Source organism: Aristolochia californica, unplaced genomic scaffold (assembly GCF_029961685.1).
Source record: "Aristolochia californica isolate CCGP_79_NKW_82.1479 unplaced genomic scaffold, dmAriCali1.0.hap1 SCAF_2, whole genome shotgun sequence".
Taxonomy (NCBI): Eukaryota; Viridiplantae; Streptophyta; class Magnoliopsida; order Piperales; family Aristolochiaceae; genus Aristolochia; species Aristolochia californica.
The window spans coordinates 44,492,980-44,511,271 of NW_027181881.1; the positions used below are offsets into that span (position 1 = coordinate 44,492,980).

Consider the following 18,292-nt stretch of genomic DNA (forward strand, 5'->3'; position numbering starts at 1 on the left):
TCTGTCTAATCGCCGACCTCAAATTCTCGTCCAGCACTGTCGTACTCGTACATGTATACTTGGAATAACAAACAATACAAATCATCAAACCACTCTTTCTTCCGAGTTGAATCAGGTATTCGAATTTTCTATCACAGAACTGAAGAAAGGGATATTTGGGCGGTCATCGGTCAGAAAATTCTGGATGAGCGGCCGGTCACAGCCATTGGCGGTGCCGCCCCCATTATAAGAGGGACACACGTCAATCGCCTGAGAACGTCGTCGTCCATGTAGTCGTACTACTTCCAGAAGACTACAAGAGTCTGTACACTTTGCCACTTTGCTGCGTTTTGAAGTCTGTTACTGTTGAAAATTTTAACCAGCAAATGAGAATGAAATGAGAAAAGAATCTCCTCGGTGGGATCTAAATGTGAATCGTGGGACGGAAAGCCTCTGCTTTTTCTCTTTCTGTGATCATGAAGCAAACCTGCCTTCACCCAGAAAAGAACGTCAGTGGGTCCATTCGCGACCCACGTAACAGGAAAAATGGAGATTTTGATTCAGTCTTAAACTCTTTAGTATTATTATATTACCTCTGTAAACATGTATATTTAATCTGAAATTAAACCGGTCCGAGTGAAACCAAGGCAACTTGTATGTGAAAATCTTGAAGATTTTCTCAGGAGCAAGAAATGGAGAATGGAGAGGAACGTAGGTGCAGAGGAGCGTAGAGAGTAGAGGAAGAAGAACGGAAAAATCATTGTCCAACACTCCACCAAGCAGCATGCGTGTTGACAACAGCTTCAATTCCACTAAAGCCTTCTCTCGCCAAAATCCTCCATGAATCATGCTCTTCCCCTCCCTTTCCCTGACCTCAGCCTTACGCCATTCTTCATAGGTTCACAGATCATTTACCACAATGCCACTGCTCCCTTATCTTCTTGAACCAGACAAAATTTAATATCTGCACAAAAATATCATCCATTCTTTGCCTCTTCAAACTTAGCCCCCAGGATTCTGGACTACAGATTGTTTTTTAAAGCTAAGCAAAGAAAGCTTTAAATGCAGAGAAAAAACATGTTTATTGGGGGAAATTGTGTTAATTAATCACAAGCACTAGCAGGGAAGTTTCTAGGATGGCTGCCACCTTCTGTGACCATGAACAAGGAAGCAGTCAACCACTCTATGTGAGCCTTTGTGTGGTCCCTGCTCAAACCCACTTTAGACCACTGAGAAAATGGTGCATTGCAGCCAATCCACCATACATTTTTGCTCCCTGCAATGCTTATTTCACGACGTGATTCGTTGAAATGGCGGTTCGATATCTGCCGGATATTGTCCAGGAGAAGATAGGGAATGGTATGGACCCTAGGGTTTCGTTTCCATCGGTTTTCTTTCTTGGGATATCTAAGTCTTTCAGGGAGGACTTTGGTGTGGCATTCCTCTATATATAAACACAGAATCATTTCTTCTCTTTTCACTCCCCTTTTCCTCCCTCCCTCGTTGCACTACACAAGATTTTGATCTTCTTTCTTTCTTGCAGACACCAACATGGGGAACTGCTTGGTTCACCGGGACAAGATTGTAAAGGTCATGAAGATAGATGGGAAGATCATTGAATACAAGCCACCCATGCAAGTCCATGAGCTATTGGCCGAGTTCGAGGGGCACGCCGTCTGCGACAAGCTACCGATCTCCCAACATCTGCATCCGTCGACGAAGATGCGAAGCGGAACCCTCTATTATCTTCTCCCTCCAGGCCGGCTGATGCAGAAGAGTACTGAGGTTGAGTGGAAGGTGACTGAAAATTCAAGTCCTACAGTGAGGATCAAAATGGTCATGACTAAGAAAGAGCTGAAGGAGATGCTGGCCAAAAGTGGACTAAAGGGTGAGGAGTTGATAACTGGTCTTCAAAGCCTTCAAAGCAAACCGAGAATGAAGGATGCTGACGATGAAGCTGACAGTAGTGAGAGATTTGGATTATGGAGACCTGCCTTGGAAAGCATACCCGAATGAAGGGATATGAGCTAGAAATCGTTTCTTTGTTCATCTGAGCTGAAGAGCATGAACATAGAATTAAGCTTCTGCACTCATTATCCAAACTCATATTATACTGGTTATACTTTTCTCTTTCGTTTTTTCATGACAATAAGAGAAGCATGAAATTAGTACCCATGTTTCAATGCAATCAAGTCAGGAGAATTTTCTCTACATATGCATCCATGGAGGTGAATTCACCACTGTAAGCTGAAGAGGTGAATTTTCTTGAAGAAGATGAAGAAAGTAACAAAAAGTGTTGGTTTGGCGAAAACCTATTTGGTTATATTCCATTGATGGATAGCACAGAAGATCCATGAAGATCTAAGTGGGGACATGTCTTTTTATTGTATTTTTCTAACTTGAATCAAGGCTTAGATTGATACCAGATTATATATAATACGCTAAAGAAAGATAACAGTATATTCCCTTAACCTTCCAGTTGTTGACTCTCTCAGTGGCTGTCTAATCAGATTCCTCCTTTTCTCTTTTTCCACAACAAAAGCGCAAACCGAGAAAGCTACTGAATGGAACTCAATTCAAATCCTTCAATCCCAAAGTCGGATGATTTGAAAAAGTAAAAAAGTTATGCTTTTTAGGTAGCGTCACGATTGAATTGAACCATTCGGATTTGAAACATATCACATTTGGCAAGAAGAGGAAAAACAGCAATTACTTGGCTTCGCCTTCATTATTATGCATGGCCTTCTTACTTTTTTTTTTTTTTTTTTTTTAAGAAAACCAGAAGAGTCGATTTGGGAGAGCTTCTAGCTCTGACAGTAATTTGGAGGATTTAGTTGAATGCTGCAAGTCGAATCCACCATTCTGAAGCATCGTTTATCTTTTCTCAAAGCCCTTGTATCGTCTTTCTTCAGTGAGTAATGGCCCCAGTCGGAATACAGAAGCATGAGACATGCTCATTTCCTTTAGAGATGAAGCATATATATAACCAAAATTAATCTTCCATCCCACGTATTTTGATTTATTCCATGATCTATGGGCATTCTGATGTGATACAAGAATGCTTTCAGAACATTAAATTATACTTCGTCTACGTTCCACTGAACGTGGTTTACTGTAACAAAAAAAAAAATTTTTACTCTTTACTCATCATAAGTATAAACCATTTGTCTTCCATATGGTGTTTTGTGCATCAAAGAGTTGTATATTTGCAGTCCCACTTCTAGAGGTTACGTAAATGGGGGATTTACTGTAATTGAAGGGCGTTAGTACAGTGGAAAGTAAAAGTGAATTACTTTTTTGGTGTTAGTATGCTCAAAAGAAGGTGCAATGTCAAGAAACACAAAAAATAAACCATTCTAAAGTAGAAAAAAAAAACAAAAAACAGGTAAAATTCGGAAGGCTTTAGTACACGATGGAAGCTGCCAAGCTTTCTACTTTAAGGCAGCCGAACATCTGGAAAGAATGATAAATACAATTTCCTACAGACCTACTGAAATGCCAGGGCCTGCGCTCGGTGCCAGGCTACAACATCTTGGTAAGCTAAATCACCTCCAAAAATGTCCAAAGCACTTCCTACAGTGACATCCACTCGTCCCATGCCTGATCTTGTTATCCTTTCCAAGTCTGCCATTGTTGTCACTCCACCAGCGTAAGTCACCGGAATCTGAAACCAGAGTGAAAGATTACTCCAATCACATTAGCCAAGTAAGAATCCGAAGAAACAGAAGATTTTTCTGTAAAGTGGAAGATGAAGAAATAATGGCTGCTGCTTCCTCATTCATAAGTAAAACATTTTGTTGTACTCAATGGTATGCAATCCAAAGTTCATTCAGACAAAGAAAATGCAATCCAGAGCCATCTTTCTGAACATTTTAAGATAACATTGATTGTATTGCTCTGATCCTGATGACCCAATCAGTAAGTTTCATTAGGCCACACCAAGTTAAAAGGGCATTGGATTGTTTTGATTTTTTGAATTCTCACAAAGCTGAGGCAAATCCATCTGAGAGGACGTTATGGTCATATTAGAGGTAAATGGCATTTAGGTCATATGCCAATCTTAAGACAAGATATATTTACAGTGTTCCAATGTAAGAGAAGATACAAGAATTCTATGCAGAACAGTGTTTTATCACTCACGGGAGAGAACCTTCCAAGCAAAGTCACAAGTTCTTCATCAATTCCTAACCTGAAAAGGAATTCCAGAGTCAAATGCAATATTTGATGAACCAAAATATACATTTTTTGATAAATGAAAATGAACACAAAGGGCTGTGTTGCAATATCCATACATAAGCTATAGCTGTTCAACTTGAGATTGGAAATTTGATCCTTGGTTAGAAGGCTGTAGTTTTAAATTTAACTTGAGTTTCAAATACATAGTTCAGGTGATCCCAACTGAATAACAACAATGAATTCGTGAAAAATTTAACTGTATTGCACAACTCTACACAACCTTCTACAAAAAGGGAAAAGAAAAAAAGAACAATCCTCAATTTGTTTAGAAAACTCTACATCTTATTATTTCAAAACAATGCCTCAGAAATACCTTTTTCCCTCTACATCAACTCCATGGACCAAAAATTCATCTGCATATTCTGCAAGAAATTCCAAGGTCTCCTCGTCAAGAAGAACATCACTGAACTTTTGCCATCTATCGGTTACAATTGCATACTTTCCCTCCTGCAGTATATAGACAAAGACCATCTCAATTAAGGATGTATTGACCAGAGAGGGAGAGAGAGAGAGGAGCTCCAACTAGTCCACTCGTGTCATCTCTATTAGAGAAGAAGGTATACAAATTTCTCTTCATTAACAGGGATGGCAATAAAATCAGAAGATGCATACCCTTTTTCTACAACTAAGATCCAGTACAAGCTTCTGTTTCCCAACAAGCTGAACTAAATTCTTCATTTTATCAAGATCCATCTTTCCATTGTTGAAAACATACTGCAGTAACACATGAAGCTCAGTCTAAACTGATAAATTCAAAAATCAATGATAAAAATCATTATCTTTTTTGTAAAAAAGGAAGACAATACATATGTTTGAGTGTTCTACCCATAATGAATTACATTATTTCCTTTTTGTGCACATACCGATGTAACAATCACATGGCTTGCACCTTCTTCAAGGTAACCCAATGCATTGTCGAGATTGATTCCCCCTCCAATTTGCAGACCACCTGAAACCAATCAATTGTAACATGTGACAGGGACAGCAATGTTCTTCATATTAAAAAAAAAAAAAAATCCTGAGAAAGACACAGTAGAAATATCTTAACATTGCTTATAAGAGATTAAGCCCATAAATATACCAGGATAGGCATGCAGAGCTTCGATGGCTGCAGAAATGCTAGATGGATCTGCACCAAGCATTATTACATGACCACCTGCTAGATCATCCTCTTTGTACAAATTTGCAAAAACTGCTGGTGACTTGTCTGATACAAAATTGGTTATGAGAGTGGACCCTGCCTCAGCAGTATCCTTGAGAGTGGAACCAACAATTTGTTTTACTTTCCCCTGAGAAATTTACAGTTACCCAAAAGTGAGAACATCAACAATGCTATGCAAGAGATGTACAGTATGACTTAGGAAGGAATATAATCTAATAATCTCACACATCAACAAGTTTAATCACTAGCCCAGACATCAAATTAAGAAATAATCACCTACAGTAACATTCAACATAAAGAAAGCATCCAACTAACTTGAAAAAATGACACTTTACCCGTATAAAGATTGTGCATATAAGAATAGGAATTAAACCCAACTAAAAATATTTGGGCAAGAGTACTCCTGTATTTGCATTCAATGCAAAATAATCACCAATTAAGGTAATAGGCAAGTTTCAAACATGATGGAAGCATCCCAACTGCAAAAGGAACACTCATAATTCAAACTCATAAGGCATGCTAATTAAAGACAACCCGGAATATTCCATCTGGAGACCTTTGGACCATGACTGACCTGTATTTACAGCTTTAATTGATAGTTACATCTTAACCCCAAGGAATGACTCTACCAGAAAACTAGACCAATGCCCACATCAACAAAACCAGATAACAACAATAAGACACACAAGAGTATGCTGCAACGTTACATCAAATTTAGCTTAATTGAGCTTACGTTATGTATATCTATACAAGGTCGAAAACGAACTGCACACAGGATGATGGGCTGCATGGATCCTGCAATGTGAGAAACACAAAGCTATGGCAGATTTTCTCTCAAACAATTAGTCAAATAAAAACTTTGCTAGGCAAAATAGAAAGTAAAAGTTGAACATACTAGAGCACCTCATTGGCAAAGCCAAAACAGCCTTCTGCTTGTGCACATGGTAAATTGCAGCTACGGGACCTTGTTTCAGTACACAAAGTTTAGAGAATGGATTTTGCACATGATGAGAACGACCAACAGCTTGAAACATCTCTATTTGCATATTGAAAACAATAGAGGATCTGGTAGTGGCCTCAAAAGTCAGTCACTTCTATCAAATATTATCTAGCAATGACAAATAAATTTTGCAACTCATTTCTAATTCAGATCAGTAAAATCATGCAATATGCATCATTTTTTTAGCCAAAAACACAACAATCACGAAAAGTGACATTCTGCCAAAAAATTCTTCACTCAGATTACTTTGGCATACATAAGTATTTACCACCACAGTATACTCATTCAAAAAGATACGTATTTTTATATGTTATTAAACCAATGGCTTCTTTTTTTTCAGAATTAAACAAATGCTGTCTTTAACAAATAAAAAGAGAAGGTCATTGTTTTTAGCAACTGCAGGAAGAAAGGCAATTCACAACGTAGAGATAATACAATGAAAAAACTATTATTTTATGAATACAATGATTGCAAGCGAAATGGGAAAAGCCCTAGTAAAATATCCCTAGTAAAATATCCCTAGTAAAATATCCCTGTAATCTCAGAATCGATCCCATGATCTGACACCAGCGAAGTTGGATAACTTCAAGTAGAAAAAAAATGTGGAATTATCTCGCACTTGAAATGACACGAATGAGTGACGTCTTCTAGAATGGGTTTCCATCCAATATACAAATTTCCATCTTTTGCCTAATCAAAATCATCAGCAAATTAATTTGTGTCCCGTACTGTTTGTAGACATAGTAGCTGCACAGGGAAAATGCAGGGCGTAATTGCAGGCAAAAAAATTCCCAAAAACCAAGTAAGAACCAGATAAGTTGTCAAAGTCCTAGTGATGTTTCGGGTTGCTGACATGCTAATCAACCAATTTCAAAGCATCTAAATTTAAGCATGATATAAAAAAGAAAAAAGAAAGAGGAATCCACTAGAAGAAGTAAACACAAGTACTAGAACAATCCCCAATATTTTAGAAGTAGAACGAAGAGGAAAAATAAAAATAGAGAAAGTCTACTCACACTAAAGAGAGCGGAATGAGCTCACTTCGACGAGCACAAAGCAGGTAGGAGTGGAGTCGATGAGAGGAGAGTAGCAAACTGGCAGTGAGACGCGAGCAGAGAGACGGACACTGGGCGGGGGGAGATGAAAATGAAATTTTGCCGAATCGGGCTACCTCTTTGCTCTTCTTTTCGTTCTTCGGATATCCACCGCTCGATGAGTTTTTCTCTTCGATCTGACGGTTTGTAATAATTGAAGTCTACTGTAGAATGAGCTCACTACATTCAAGTTGCATTGTAGCCTGACTGACCGATGACCACCTCCAAGTACGCTACTCTCCCATGTATTATTGAAGTCTATATAAACTGTAAATGTGATTATAGATACTAAATATGTAAAATAATTAAGTTAACTTAATTAAATAATATTACTTTCATAAATTGTAGAACTATATTTTTCATCATTTTTTATATTTTTAAGAGTGGTAAATATGAATAGAACCTATTGAGACGAGGACATTTGACCTAATGCAATCATAAAAAAATGGTTCATTTTCCCTTATTCAAGCCAAAGAAAAATTACAGTTGGTTCAGGTTTCCTCGAATCTAACATAAATACCTTATATAACCAACCTTGTACTTGAAACTAACCCGACTTATACATTCTTTTTTTAATTAAAAATAATATATATTTAACAAAAATAATCCTCAAATTTATGGATATTTTAATTATTCTTTATGGTGCAAATTTGTTCTAATGACATTGATTTTTATATTTTTATAAAATTAAATAAATATAGGTTCATACCACAAAAGAGATGGTGAGGACATAGAGAGGGTTGGCAATGACTTGCCTCAATGTTAATTCACATAATGAATGAATATATATATATATATATATATATATATATATATATATAACTTATCCAATACAAAAAGTCATTTAGTGTAAAACATGTGAAACAGTTAAGATAGCCGTTGATTAGATGGATAAAATAATTATTTCAAATGTTTCACACCAAATGGTTTTTTGTATTGGATCAACCATATATATAAGGGCTGATCCAATATAGAAAACCATTTGGTGCGAAATATGAGAAAAGCTACTCAACCATTCGATCAACAACTATCTTAATCGTAGATCATAATTGGACAGCTAAGATAACCGTTTTGTATTAAATAATTTTTCATATTGGACCAACTGTGTATATTATATAATATATATATTTATAAAGAATACAATATTTGAATTATTAGGAAAACGAAACAACCTTTTTGTGAAAAGTGTGTCATTGAATGACTGGCCTTAATTTTATGACAATTTCACCCATCTTCAAAGGATGGGCATCTTATTATCTCAAGATTATGTGACATCAGGGTTTTGACCATGTTATAACTTATAGGGCAAAAACTATAAATAAATAATTAAAAATAAAGTATCTAATTTTCAATAAATCTAATATACCAGTTTTGAAAAAGTATCTTCTTGTTAATCATAGTTTCATGACTCGGTTGACAATTGATTTGGTTGTTCTTTAACTCATCGATTCACTCCGAATCCACTTCTAAACTCAGGTAAGGCCACCCGAGTTTTAAAGAATCATAGTTGGGAAACCTTGTTATTAACTCCAATAATAAAACTGAACCAAAATAGGTTATCGGGGTTGATTTATCATTGAAAATCACAGCCCAACCTCCAGAGACCCGACCCAAACCGGGCTTCAAAGGAGTACAGGATAATAAGTTACGTTCTACGATCGCAGATTTTTTCCACAGACGGGAAGTACCAGCACCAGAAACACTCAGATGTTTACATTTCCCGCGAAATTGGGAAAAATGAAAACAGGGGTGACAAAGTCATTTCGTTCACACGACCTTCCTGCTCTGGCGTGTCTCAAGTCTCTCTTTGGAAGTAACGTCTTTCCCCTGTACCAGAGAATCAGAGATAGACCTCTTCAGGCTTCGTATCCCATCCCATCAATGGTGTTTGCTTAAATGATGGAGACTGAAACATCTTTAGATTCAATTCATCTGCGGGGACCTCTGGTTGGTGTACCAGAGGTTATTTAGTAAGATTATAAAGTAATGAATATGTTTTCAAAATGCATTAAAATTTACGTAAATTGCCTGAGAATAATTTTGGCTGGCTTCACTGAGAAGTAGACACTCTTACATATTAAAAGAACTACAAAAAGAATCTGTGGCATTCTATCATGACCATCATACTGCGGGTGCTAAAGAGGAGGCAGGGAGAACGAACTTCCTTCCTTTCACGGCTGCTCTGCATCAAAGTAACAATTCACAGAAGAATTCAGAATGAAAGCAAAGAAACCAGAAATCGTGCAAATGAAAGGTACACTTCTTCATTCAAGTGGAAGTAGCTCTTGTATGTGACTGGCACAAGGAGGACGAAGGCCCTCATGAGTACGAGTTGTATGAACTTTACGTGAAAAACAAAACAACTTTACACTTGACGTTGGTGGTGGAAAGGGACAAGGCATCCGACGCTTTCTGTGACCATTTTCAGTTTGTTTGTTTTTTTTCTCACAAAAAGAAAAAGGTTCACTGATGCAAGAACTTTTTGCATTCTCTGATAGGAAAACGAGAATAAACAATAATTAACAGAAAGAAAGCATAGGCCGGCCGAAAGGGGAGACCATCGATGGTCTTTTCTTGGATACGAAACAAACCCAACTTCGTCTCATTGCAGGGAAGAGTAAGAACGAATATATGCTCAACGTAAAGCAGGGGCATCCATGATTGAGACGGAGATAAACTTAGCGGCCATTATTGACCTCGTGGCCGCCGAAGGAAAAATATTCGCTCACCTGATAACGTCAACGATAAGATTTTCTAGCCGCGTTCTTTCAGTATCTGTTTGGCCGCAGTTGTGTAAAGACGAGATCCACCTTCTTTTTCTTGGCTTTTCTGGAGTCAGCCTACCGACGTAAATTTGGGACAGGCCCTCCCTTAGATTAGAAAAGCCAATGTCAAGGATAAAAAAACCAGCCCTGATGTCACCTGCAGAAGAAAATACGTACATATCAGACACAAACACCAGAAACAAATCTGGATCAGGTGAAGCTCTGTTTAAGTTTTATGGATCTTGCCAGTAAATAGCCGGTTTTCAAGACCGACAATCAGCTACACTCTGGAAAAGCAACTCATCCATCTCAAAGTTTTTGAAATTTGAGATAAGAACGCTCATGTGAAGGACAAAGAAGGAAACTTGAAATGCTTGACAGAAATCGATTGTAAAAAACTTTTGTTTTTTTTTGGAGGAGAGAAAACAATTGAAGCTGTTTGTTAACTATCTTACCTTCTTCAGAGAAGCTGAGGAAATACTGAATTGTGGCAGATATTCTTGTTGCCCGATACTATAAACTGGAGTACCGTCCGGATAAAATAACCCGTAATTCCTCTCTGAATCTGGCCCGGTCTTTAGATTCTCATTGAACAAAGCAAAGACATAAATGTCAACAGGTTCTGAAGGCTTCATTGGAGTCCCTTCTTTTTTCGCTATCCTCTTCAAAAGATTCCCGTTATAGAGCCCTGCATTTTCAGGTGTAGCTCCCACTTCATCAGAACCACCTTTTGATGGCCACCCTGTCTCAGAAATTCTGACGTCTATATCTGTATGTCCCAGCGCTTTGATTGCAGAATAGACTGCATCAATTTGGGCATAAAGCATATTATCATAGTTCAGATTAGTATTTGGATCAGTCATCCCCTGATTAGGTTCAAAAAGGACATACTCCAGCGGCACCTGAGAAGGATTTGCTTTGTAGGCAAAGTAAGGATAGGCATTTATGAGGAAAGGGGTCTTGATCTGAGCATGGAAGCTCAGAATGGGCAGGATATAACTGGCATAGTCTTGCTTGAACGACCCAGAAGAAGGAGGGAAAGAGTTCCCCATGATGGTGAGAGAGTGTGCAGTAGTAACGTTAATTTGGTCATTCAGTCCGAGAGCCACGAGAGCCTCATGGACGGTTTGCATTGCAGGGAGCAGAATCTGCATCAGTTCGGTGTTACCCTCATTTAAGATCTCATTCCCTACTGTGATACTGGTGATTTTGGTTTGTGGTAGATGAGGCTGGACATGCTCCTTGAGCCAAGCCATGGCCTTGTTGGGATCTGTCATGCTTTGGAGGTCCTGGTTTCTGATACATACTATAAATTCAACGTTGGAGTTGGAGAAGGCACCAAGAACATTTGGATCAGCATCATAAAGCTTTACCTTGTTAATGCTCAATGATTGAAGGAGGCTCACAACTTTTGTAGGAGAAGGGAGATTGTTTGCAATCTGGCCATAATTTATCCCCACTCCATAGCCCAGACTTTGTTGTAATTGACCTGTAACGGTGAAAATACAGCAAATTAAATATTTAATAAAAGATTCTAGAGAGATATTTGAAAAAACGTTTTTTTTTTCCAGCAGAAGAACCCCTGAAATGTCAGAAGAAACGGAAAGCAATGCCTCAAGGGAGCTTTTAGATGACAAATTAGTCATAAAACTAATAACTTAATACTACGTCTTAAACCTTCGTAAAGGAAATAACTTTTCTACTGCAAAAGTGAGACTTTATATGTTTGATCTGTCACCAGTAAATATTCAAATGGATTCAGGACTAATTACTGCAGTTCTTGAGTCTTATAGTCTTAGAGCAAAGTTATTTGCTAGCGACATATGAAACAGGGGAAATCTAATTTAGCTGTACAAATACATTTGAAACGAAAAAGTTCAGAACATAGAAGTCGGAGATTGTATAGCTGAGACAAGAACGGCTTCAAAATTTCATTGTTAAAGGAGAAACAGTTCCTCAATTGCTTTCACAACAGATACGGATGAACAAAATCATTCCGCTCAACTACAGACTCTGAATTATGGATTCAAGAGAGCAGTTGATTTAATAGAAACCTGAAAGTATTTTTCAACTTCCAAAGTAACTCCTATCCTAAAAGTTAAAAAAAAAAATGCTTTTGAAAGATATATGTAGAAGATTCAAAACAAAATCAAATGAAGCTGTGAAGCATTCGTCGATAAACTGTTGGATCTGTGAAGAATATCATACAAATAAAAAAAACGAAGCCCCCTCCTAAAAGACAAATGTAAACTCAAAACAAAGTCTTGCGTAATTTTACAACAAATAGCAGCCTCAATTGTGGAAAACCTCCAGTTCCTTCAATTCAATACCGTTACCAAGAAAAAAAAAAAACTCTTCCCTAACAGAGTTCTACCACCGCAAAGTCCCCCAAGTCGTTTGTAGATATTGTAAAAACAAGCGGAAACGATTCAAATGGACACCACCCCATAAATCAGCTCCAAAAACGATTAAACAAAAACATCAGATTCAAATGTATGAGCAACTCTTGCAAAACAACCAGTGGGAGAGATTCGTAACCGTACTAAGCTTACCTGAAAGCACAAGCAGGAGAAAGAAGGCAGAAACACGGACAGAGATGTAAGCCATGAGATTCTGCGCGTTCTTCTCCCACCTCCACCAACTTTGTAACAGCCTCGTAGCTTGCCTAACATTCACCTCTCCACTCTTCGTGAGCTTAAATAGAGTCGATCCTTCTCTCCGCGGGCAGCGAGAACGATGATGGGCTTATCACCGGCACGTGTCAGTTCCTCCCCACGTTGCGACCCATGCGCAGCGTTTTCCGTTATCATCGCACGGACGAAACGCGTGCTATGACTTAAATGCCACTCCAAGAAATATTTTGGAAATATAATTTATTTATTTATGTAAATATCTAAGTCATATGTTCTGAGTTCTATTTTGATTTTTTTAAATCACGAAAAAGGGCGAAAAGAGGGATACTGAATGCCCGAAGGGGAGAGGGGCGTGGGTTTTCTCGTCATTTCGACTACCGCCAAGGCGAGATGCGCGTCGTTTTCGCATGACTCGTGAGGGATAAAAATAAACGTTTCGGGGTCGGGAGCAGCATCTTGAATTCTCCAAGGGCAGGCGGAACGGACATTTCCGAATTGAATAAAACCACGTGGAAGGGTGACGGAGGTCGGCGGAGAATTCGCGGGGGGGAGGGATGTGGGCGGAGAGAGGGCAGTTGGTGCTGACGCACAGCTAGGACGATCATACGTGTTAACCAGTCGTCTTCTTGAAGAAAAGATAAAAAAGTCGCCGACAGTTCAGACATGCCACGTCCGCCAATGCCAGGAATTCAGTCGGGTGAGAATTGATCGACGCGGCAGCCAACGTTGCCGACTTCTCCTGCCGCCTTCCTACTTGGCGTCCACTTTCTTCTACATCCATTTGTATATTTTAATTATTACCTGCAAATTGTAATTGTTGTAGTTTTTTTTATCTACTACATATATTTAATATTTTATATATTTTAAAAAATCATGCAAAAGATAAGAAGTCATCGGTTAAAAGTGGTAATATATAGAAGAAAAGACACGACTTCTAAAAAATGTTAAGATTCAATATATGAACACCTTTTTTGTTTTTTTTTTTCAGATCACTTGTTCTTAAAGATCGTTCTTGTCCATCACAGCTTATCCAATACCAAAAACCATTTAGTGCGAAATATACGAAACTGTTATCTAAGCCATCTAATCGGATGACTTAGATAACAGTTTCAATACCTGAGATAGTGTTTCGCATCAAATAACTTTTCGTATTGAATTAACCCTCTCCGATCCATAAAGCTAATTTATCTTCATAATTTATCTCATGTAAGAAATATATTGTATCCCAAGGTAAGATCATCTATTTCTTCTTGGTTTCTTTGAAGATTGAGTCAAATGTGGGTGTCCCTGTTTTTTTTGTTTTTTGTTCTATTTTTTAAACACCTTGAGAGCTATTGCTATATAGAGAACAAAAATTCAGGCAGGGTAATGAAATGGAAAGATGCCTGAGACAAAATCAATCCCTCTACTGAAAAAGAAGAATCTCTTTGAGTGGAGATCTACTGTGGGTTAGTGAGGTCAGAGAGATAATGGGTTATCACAAGACAACATGTATATTCTTTTCTGAAGCAAGTGACTTACATGATTACCACAGGGTCTCTCAGCTACAATAATTTGCATTTTAACTATTAACCTTGTGGATGGAAATGACTTGAAGCTATTGATTCATGATAGGTGAGGGCATTTACTTAATTCGGGGCTTCTTCATCCCAGGCTCATGATGAAACATGATCAAATTATGTCTAAAAAGTAGTTCTTTAATCACTCTTGCTTGGCTCGAGTTAAACTATAATTATTACAAATATTAAGTAATTTTTTCTTTCATATTTTGGTTCTTGGATGAAATATCAAGTAGTTTTCATATTTTTTTCGCACACTTATCTTTTATGAAAAACATTTTTTATTTGGGATTGAGTAAGATGTTCAACACCCCACCACTCTTTGAGAATCTTTACATTTTTGCAACATTTAAATTGTTCAAATAATGAGACTTATATATGGTATAATTCCCAATTCAGTACGCTTTACGTTTCAAGATTGAATGGCTTCTTCGGTATCATGTTTATGCAAAGTTTAATTTGGATAATATAATGAGCTATGGATCATTGCGTATGAATACTTTTAACATATTCCACATGGTAACAAGTATTCATCACCCACAGAAATGGAAAATTTTAATCTTAATCCCCATTCCAAAAAAAATTATTCTAAAATTATCTTACCGACCAAGTCTCACCAAAGAACGCTACTAAATATTAGAGACAAAAAGACAGGAATCTACCCAGACATATCAGACGAAAAGAAAATAGATAGTCCAGAGCCTCAATGTCCCACCTCAACAAACACACTCTACAGCCAAACTAACCTAAACACCTCATTTGCCCTCTCATTAAAGCAACTGTCGACTCAGTAAAGTTCAGACTCCTTGTGCGTATGGATGACACAATCACTGGTGGGGTAGGAAACACAAGTAAGCACATACCTATTCTCAATCATGTCATCGTCAAGGAAGGACCCATCTGATTGATCCACACTCCCAGAAACAATTTTGCCTGCGCAAGTGGAGCAGGCACCAGCACGGCACGAGTAAGGAAGCTCCATCCCCGCGGTTTCAGCCGAGTCTAAAATATAGCAATCATCAGGCGCTTCAAATTCAGTCTCTTGCCCTTCTTCGCCAATCAGTTTCACCTTGAACACGGCCATAGCAGTTGTTCTGAAGTTGCGAGATGCTTTGAGGCCAAAGGCCTTTGATACACTCTTTACAGAACCAAGAGAGGATGGAGTTCGAATAATTGCAGAGCCAGTTGTTCTGCTCTGCACAGTGGCCTTGAATGAGCAGGTTGTGGGGAAGCCTGCAGTAGCCATTTGCTGCTGTACCTGAAGAACAAAAGGCACATTCACATATTTGACTTGCACAACACATACCAGACGATCCAGAGTAAGCACAACTTCCAATTTAATTTACTACTACAACAGAAAAATCTCAATTTGATTCTGAAGATCAACAATGCTTTTCAAATCAAACAATCTTTTTTTCCGAAAATAAATTCAAAAGCATGTTTAATTTTATGGGCTGAGGTAAGATCAGATTCTCATATAACAAATAACCTTCCTCTGCTAACTTTCATTCTTCCGAGACGTCAATTACGGCATTTCATACACATTTGATAGACAATCTTTCTTTTTATCATTGACTATTTATCTGTTCACCATGATCTATTAGCCGGCGAATGTAATGATATATTAGAATCCAAGCTGTAATGAACAAACAGTTTTACTGGCAAGAGTCCAGTAAGCCAATAAAAATCTTCTTCTACGCACCACGATTGTATCAAGGGAGGATCTCCACAACCACTCATATAGACCAATACAGTTGACATACACTTTTCCTTGAAGAATGAGAAAGAAAAAAAGACATTCACATGCATGCATTTGGACTGGGTAAACATACATGAGAAGAGTCTAACTTAAATCTTTACCTACAACTGTAGCTAGCATGTTGAGGTACTATCAGCAGTTCAAGAGAGTCCCAAGTAAATAAAGCATCAATTAACTCCATTTAATAAAACAAGAAGGGAAGAGTGTCCATTGAGCCCTACTCTAGGATCTGGCTCTTTTTTTTTTATTCTTATTTTTTGAAAGATTGATGGCTCTTTTTCATTGAATCAGAAGTCGCACAAAATACAGAAAATGTGGACATTTCATGCAAAAAGAGAACAGAAATGAGAACTCTGTTCTTCTTGTAGGAAAGGACAAACTTTGATGTTCGGAGCTTTATGAGAAAAGCAAGCGAGCAGCTTTCTGCTTTTCACTCGATGCTCCATGCTTAGTAATATCCAAAGAAAGAAGTCAAAAATGGAAAATAAATAAGAACAAGAGGTATGCAGCCATTAACACAACAAATTGCATCAAACAGTTCCATGGGCTTCATTAGTCAACCCATGGTAACAGAACTAATATAGTTTAAATATATCAATCTTACAAGCATTGTAGTTACCTCTTTCTCTGATAGTTTACTTACTAAGTGATCTTCTTAAATGCTCAAATTTTCAATTTAGATTTTGAGCTGATAGTTATTTTCCATCTATTTCCTGACTCACTTACGGACCAACAGACATGATGCTAAGGTAAGGAATCCATGTAATAGAAAATGGTGTTCAGTTCAACCCAATTCCTAAAAAAAAAGGTTCAAGTTTCACACAGTTGAGGATATCGTAAGCTTATAACTCACACTCATAAAAAGGAAAGAAAGCCAAGAGCGCTGAACACAAAGAGAACATTAATATAAAAAGGTAAAAGTATTTGCATAAATCTGATACAAAGGAAAAACGATTACCAAGGATCCTTCTATCAGGTACCTTACAATAAGATACAAATACAAAACATATTTTCCAGTGTCGACCAATGCGTCCATATAGGATACATCCAAATTTGATAGTAGTTAGCAAGAATATACGAACTTTAACAAGCAGAGAAGGATTATGAAGAAAAGTAGGAGGGAAAGCAAAATAAAATACTCAATCAGGACATTAAGAAACAAAACAACACCACCGACTTCCATCATATGTAAATTTCACGAACAACAAAAAGCTCCTAATTACAGAACCCGGTAACTTCAACCATAGACTCCGACACCTCCTGTCTCCGTGAAAATATTCCAATCTCCAGGAACCATAAAACGAGATACAGTAAAAGGATAGCCGAAGTTATTCGGCACAAACTCGCAAACCACCAACGACATCCATCCAAAACCAAATTTTATCATAAATGAACCGCTCGCAACTTCGCAAGCATGAGATAATAACAACTCGTCAATCCAACAGACTCTTCATCCATTTCTGGTTAGCTGAGCTCAATCATTCAATAAATCACAAAATCGAAATAAACACATCATCATCTCCAGAACATGCAGCGAATACCGAGCTCAAAAGAGCAGCAAAACTCACACAAAACAAAGCAGTAGAAAAATAAAAGGGATTTGGAGCAAGAAAATTTACCTAAATGCCGAAGCGAGATCGATCCGATGAGAGGAACAGAGAGAGGCAGAAGGAGCGAAGAGAAGAGCAAGCCCTAGAATGGAGGAGAAATGAGGTGTATTTTATAGTGAGAGGGGAGAGTAGGAAGAGAGAAGACGCCTTTTGGTGTCAGTTTATAGCCGAGGCACAAACAGAGAGAGAATACTGCCCGCTGGCTTTATTATATAAAATTTTGTGACACCACACATAGCCTAATTACATTAAAAAAAGTCTATATTGAAGCCCTAATTTTTAAGGATGATGGATTATTTTTTACCTTCTTAAGTATATTTATTGAAAGGAATATAGAAAAATTAGAAAGTAATGAGACTGGGTGTACCAATTTCAAGGAAAATGTTCAAGCACGTGAAAGTGATTGATGAGTACAGAGTTCGGTCTTTTTCGGTCTTTTTAAGGGTACAGGGAACGTGGAGAAGGAGCTTACGGCGACGGATGTTGACTTTTTGG

The 18,292-nt window shown here is 37.8% G+C and overlaps 4 protein-coding genes across 6 annotated transcripts; 1 reads left to right on the forward strand and 3 right to left on the reverse strand.

Moving 5' to 3' along the window:
* The first annotated feature begins 1,289 nt into the window (after nt 1-1,289).
* Nucleotides 1,290-1,995, forward strand: LOC137955140 (uncharacterized). The gene is made up of 2 exons (XM_068802010.1): nt 1,290-1,410; nt 1,523-1,995. Exons 1-2 carry the CDS (start codon nt 1,290-1,292, stop codon nt 1,993-1,995), a joined length of 594 nt encoding a protein of 197 aa, XP_068658111.1.
* Nucleotides 1,996-3,345: 1,350 nt separating this feature from the next.
* On the reverse strand, nt 3,346-7,496 carry LOC137956642 (1-(5-phosphoribosyl)-5-[(5-phosphoribosylamino)methylideneamino] imidazole-4-carboxamide isomerase, chloroplastic). The gene is made up of 9 exons (XM_068804207.1): nt 7,394-7,496; nt 6,273-6,442; nt 6,111-6,172; nt 5,297-5,504; nt 5,079-5,164; nt 4,828-4,929; nt 4,529-4,662; nt 4,120-4,168; nt 3,346-3,643 (listed from the first exon to the last, which is right to left on the reverse strand). The coding sequence occupies exons 2-9, from the start codon at nt 6,421-6,423 to the stop codon at nt 3,467-3,469; spliced, it is 969 nt and encodes a 322-aa protein (XP_068660308.1). The 5' UTR covers nt 6,424-6,442; nt 7,394-7,496; the 3' UTR covers nt 3,346-3,466.
* Nucleotides 7,497-9,464: 1,968 nt separating this feature from the next.
* On the reverse strand, nt 9,465-12,890 carry LOC137956877 (glucan endo-1,3-beta-glucosidase 14-like). 3 transcript variants are annotated; one of them, XM_068804534.1, is made up of 5 exons: nt 12,789-12,890; nt 11,610-11,725; nt 10,692-11,525; nt 10,201-10,393; nt 9,465-9,653 (listed from the first exon to the last, which is right to left on the reverse strand). In XM_068804534.1, exons 1-4 carry the CDS (start codon nt 12,841-12,843, stop codon nt 10,343-10,345), a joined length of 1,056 nt encoding a protein of 351 aa, XP_068660635.1. In that variant the 5' UTR covers nt 12,844-12,890; the 3' UTR covers nt 9,465-9,653; nt 10,201-10,342. The 3 variants fall into 3 exon arrangements, with proteins under 3 accessions (XP_068660635.1, XP_068660634.1, XP_068660633.1); XM_068804533.1 differs by having other exon boundaries at nt 9,465-9,648; nt 10,692-11,725; XM_068804532.1 differs by having other exon boundaries at nt 10,692-11,725.
* A 2,149-nt stretch (nt 12,891-15,039) lies between these two features.
* Nucleotides 15,040-17,974, reverse strand: LOC137956498 (ferredoxin, root R-B2-like). Its single transcript, XM_068804021.1, has 2 exons — nt 17,807-17,974; nt 15,040-15,686 (listed from the first exon to the last, which is right to left on the reverse strand). Exon 2 carries the CDS (start codon nt 15,672-15,674, stop codon nt 15,216-15,218), a length of 459 nt encoding a protein of 152 aa, XP_068660122.1. The 5' UTR covers nt 15,675-15,686; nt 17,807-17,974; the 3' UTR covers nt 15,040-15,215.
* Nucleotides 17,975-18,292: the final 318 nt, after the last annotated feature.

Excerpts from the sequence above, each read along its gene's own strand:
- LOC137956877 (XM_068804533.1), bottom strand. The coding sequence starts at position 12,843 with ATGGCTTACATCTCTGTCCGTGTTTCTGCCTTCTTTCTCCTGCTTGTG. Across the intron at positions 11,726-12,788 it reads TCTCCTGCTTGTGCTTTCAG|GTCAATTACAACAAAGTCTG; the intron begins GTAAGCTTAGTA and ends TCACCGTTACAG. Across the intron at positions 10,394-10,691 it reads CCTCAGCTTCTCTGAAGAAG|GTGACATCAGGGCTGGTTTT; the intron begins GTAAGATAGTTA and ends TTTCTTCTGCAG.
- LOC137955140 (XM_068802010.1), top strand. The coding sequence starts at position 1,290 with ATGGCGGTTCGATATCTGCCGGATATTGTCCAGGAGAAGATAGGGAAT. Across the intron at positions 1,411-1,522 it reads GTCTTTCAGGGAGGACTTTG|ACACCAACATGGGGAACTGC; the intron begins GTGTGGCATTCC and ends TCTTTCTTGCAG.
- LOC137956498 (XM_068804021.1), bottom strand. The coding sequence starts at position 15,674 with ATGGCTACTGCAGGCTTCCCCACAACCTGCTCATTCAAGGCCACTGTG.
- LOC137956642 (XM_068804207.1), bottom strand. The coding sequence starts at position 6,423 with ATGCAAATAGAGATGTTTCAAGCTGTTGGTCGTTCTCATCATGTGCAA. Across the intron at positions 6,173-6,272 it reads TTTGCCAATGAGGTGCTCTA|GATCCATGCAGCCCATCATC; the intron begins GTATGTTCAACT and ends CTCACATTGCAG. Across the intron at positions 5,165-5,296 it reads AGCTCTGCATGCCTATCCTG|GTGGTCTGCAAATTGGAGGG; the intron begins GTATATTTATGG and ends GATTGGTTTCAG.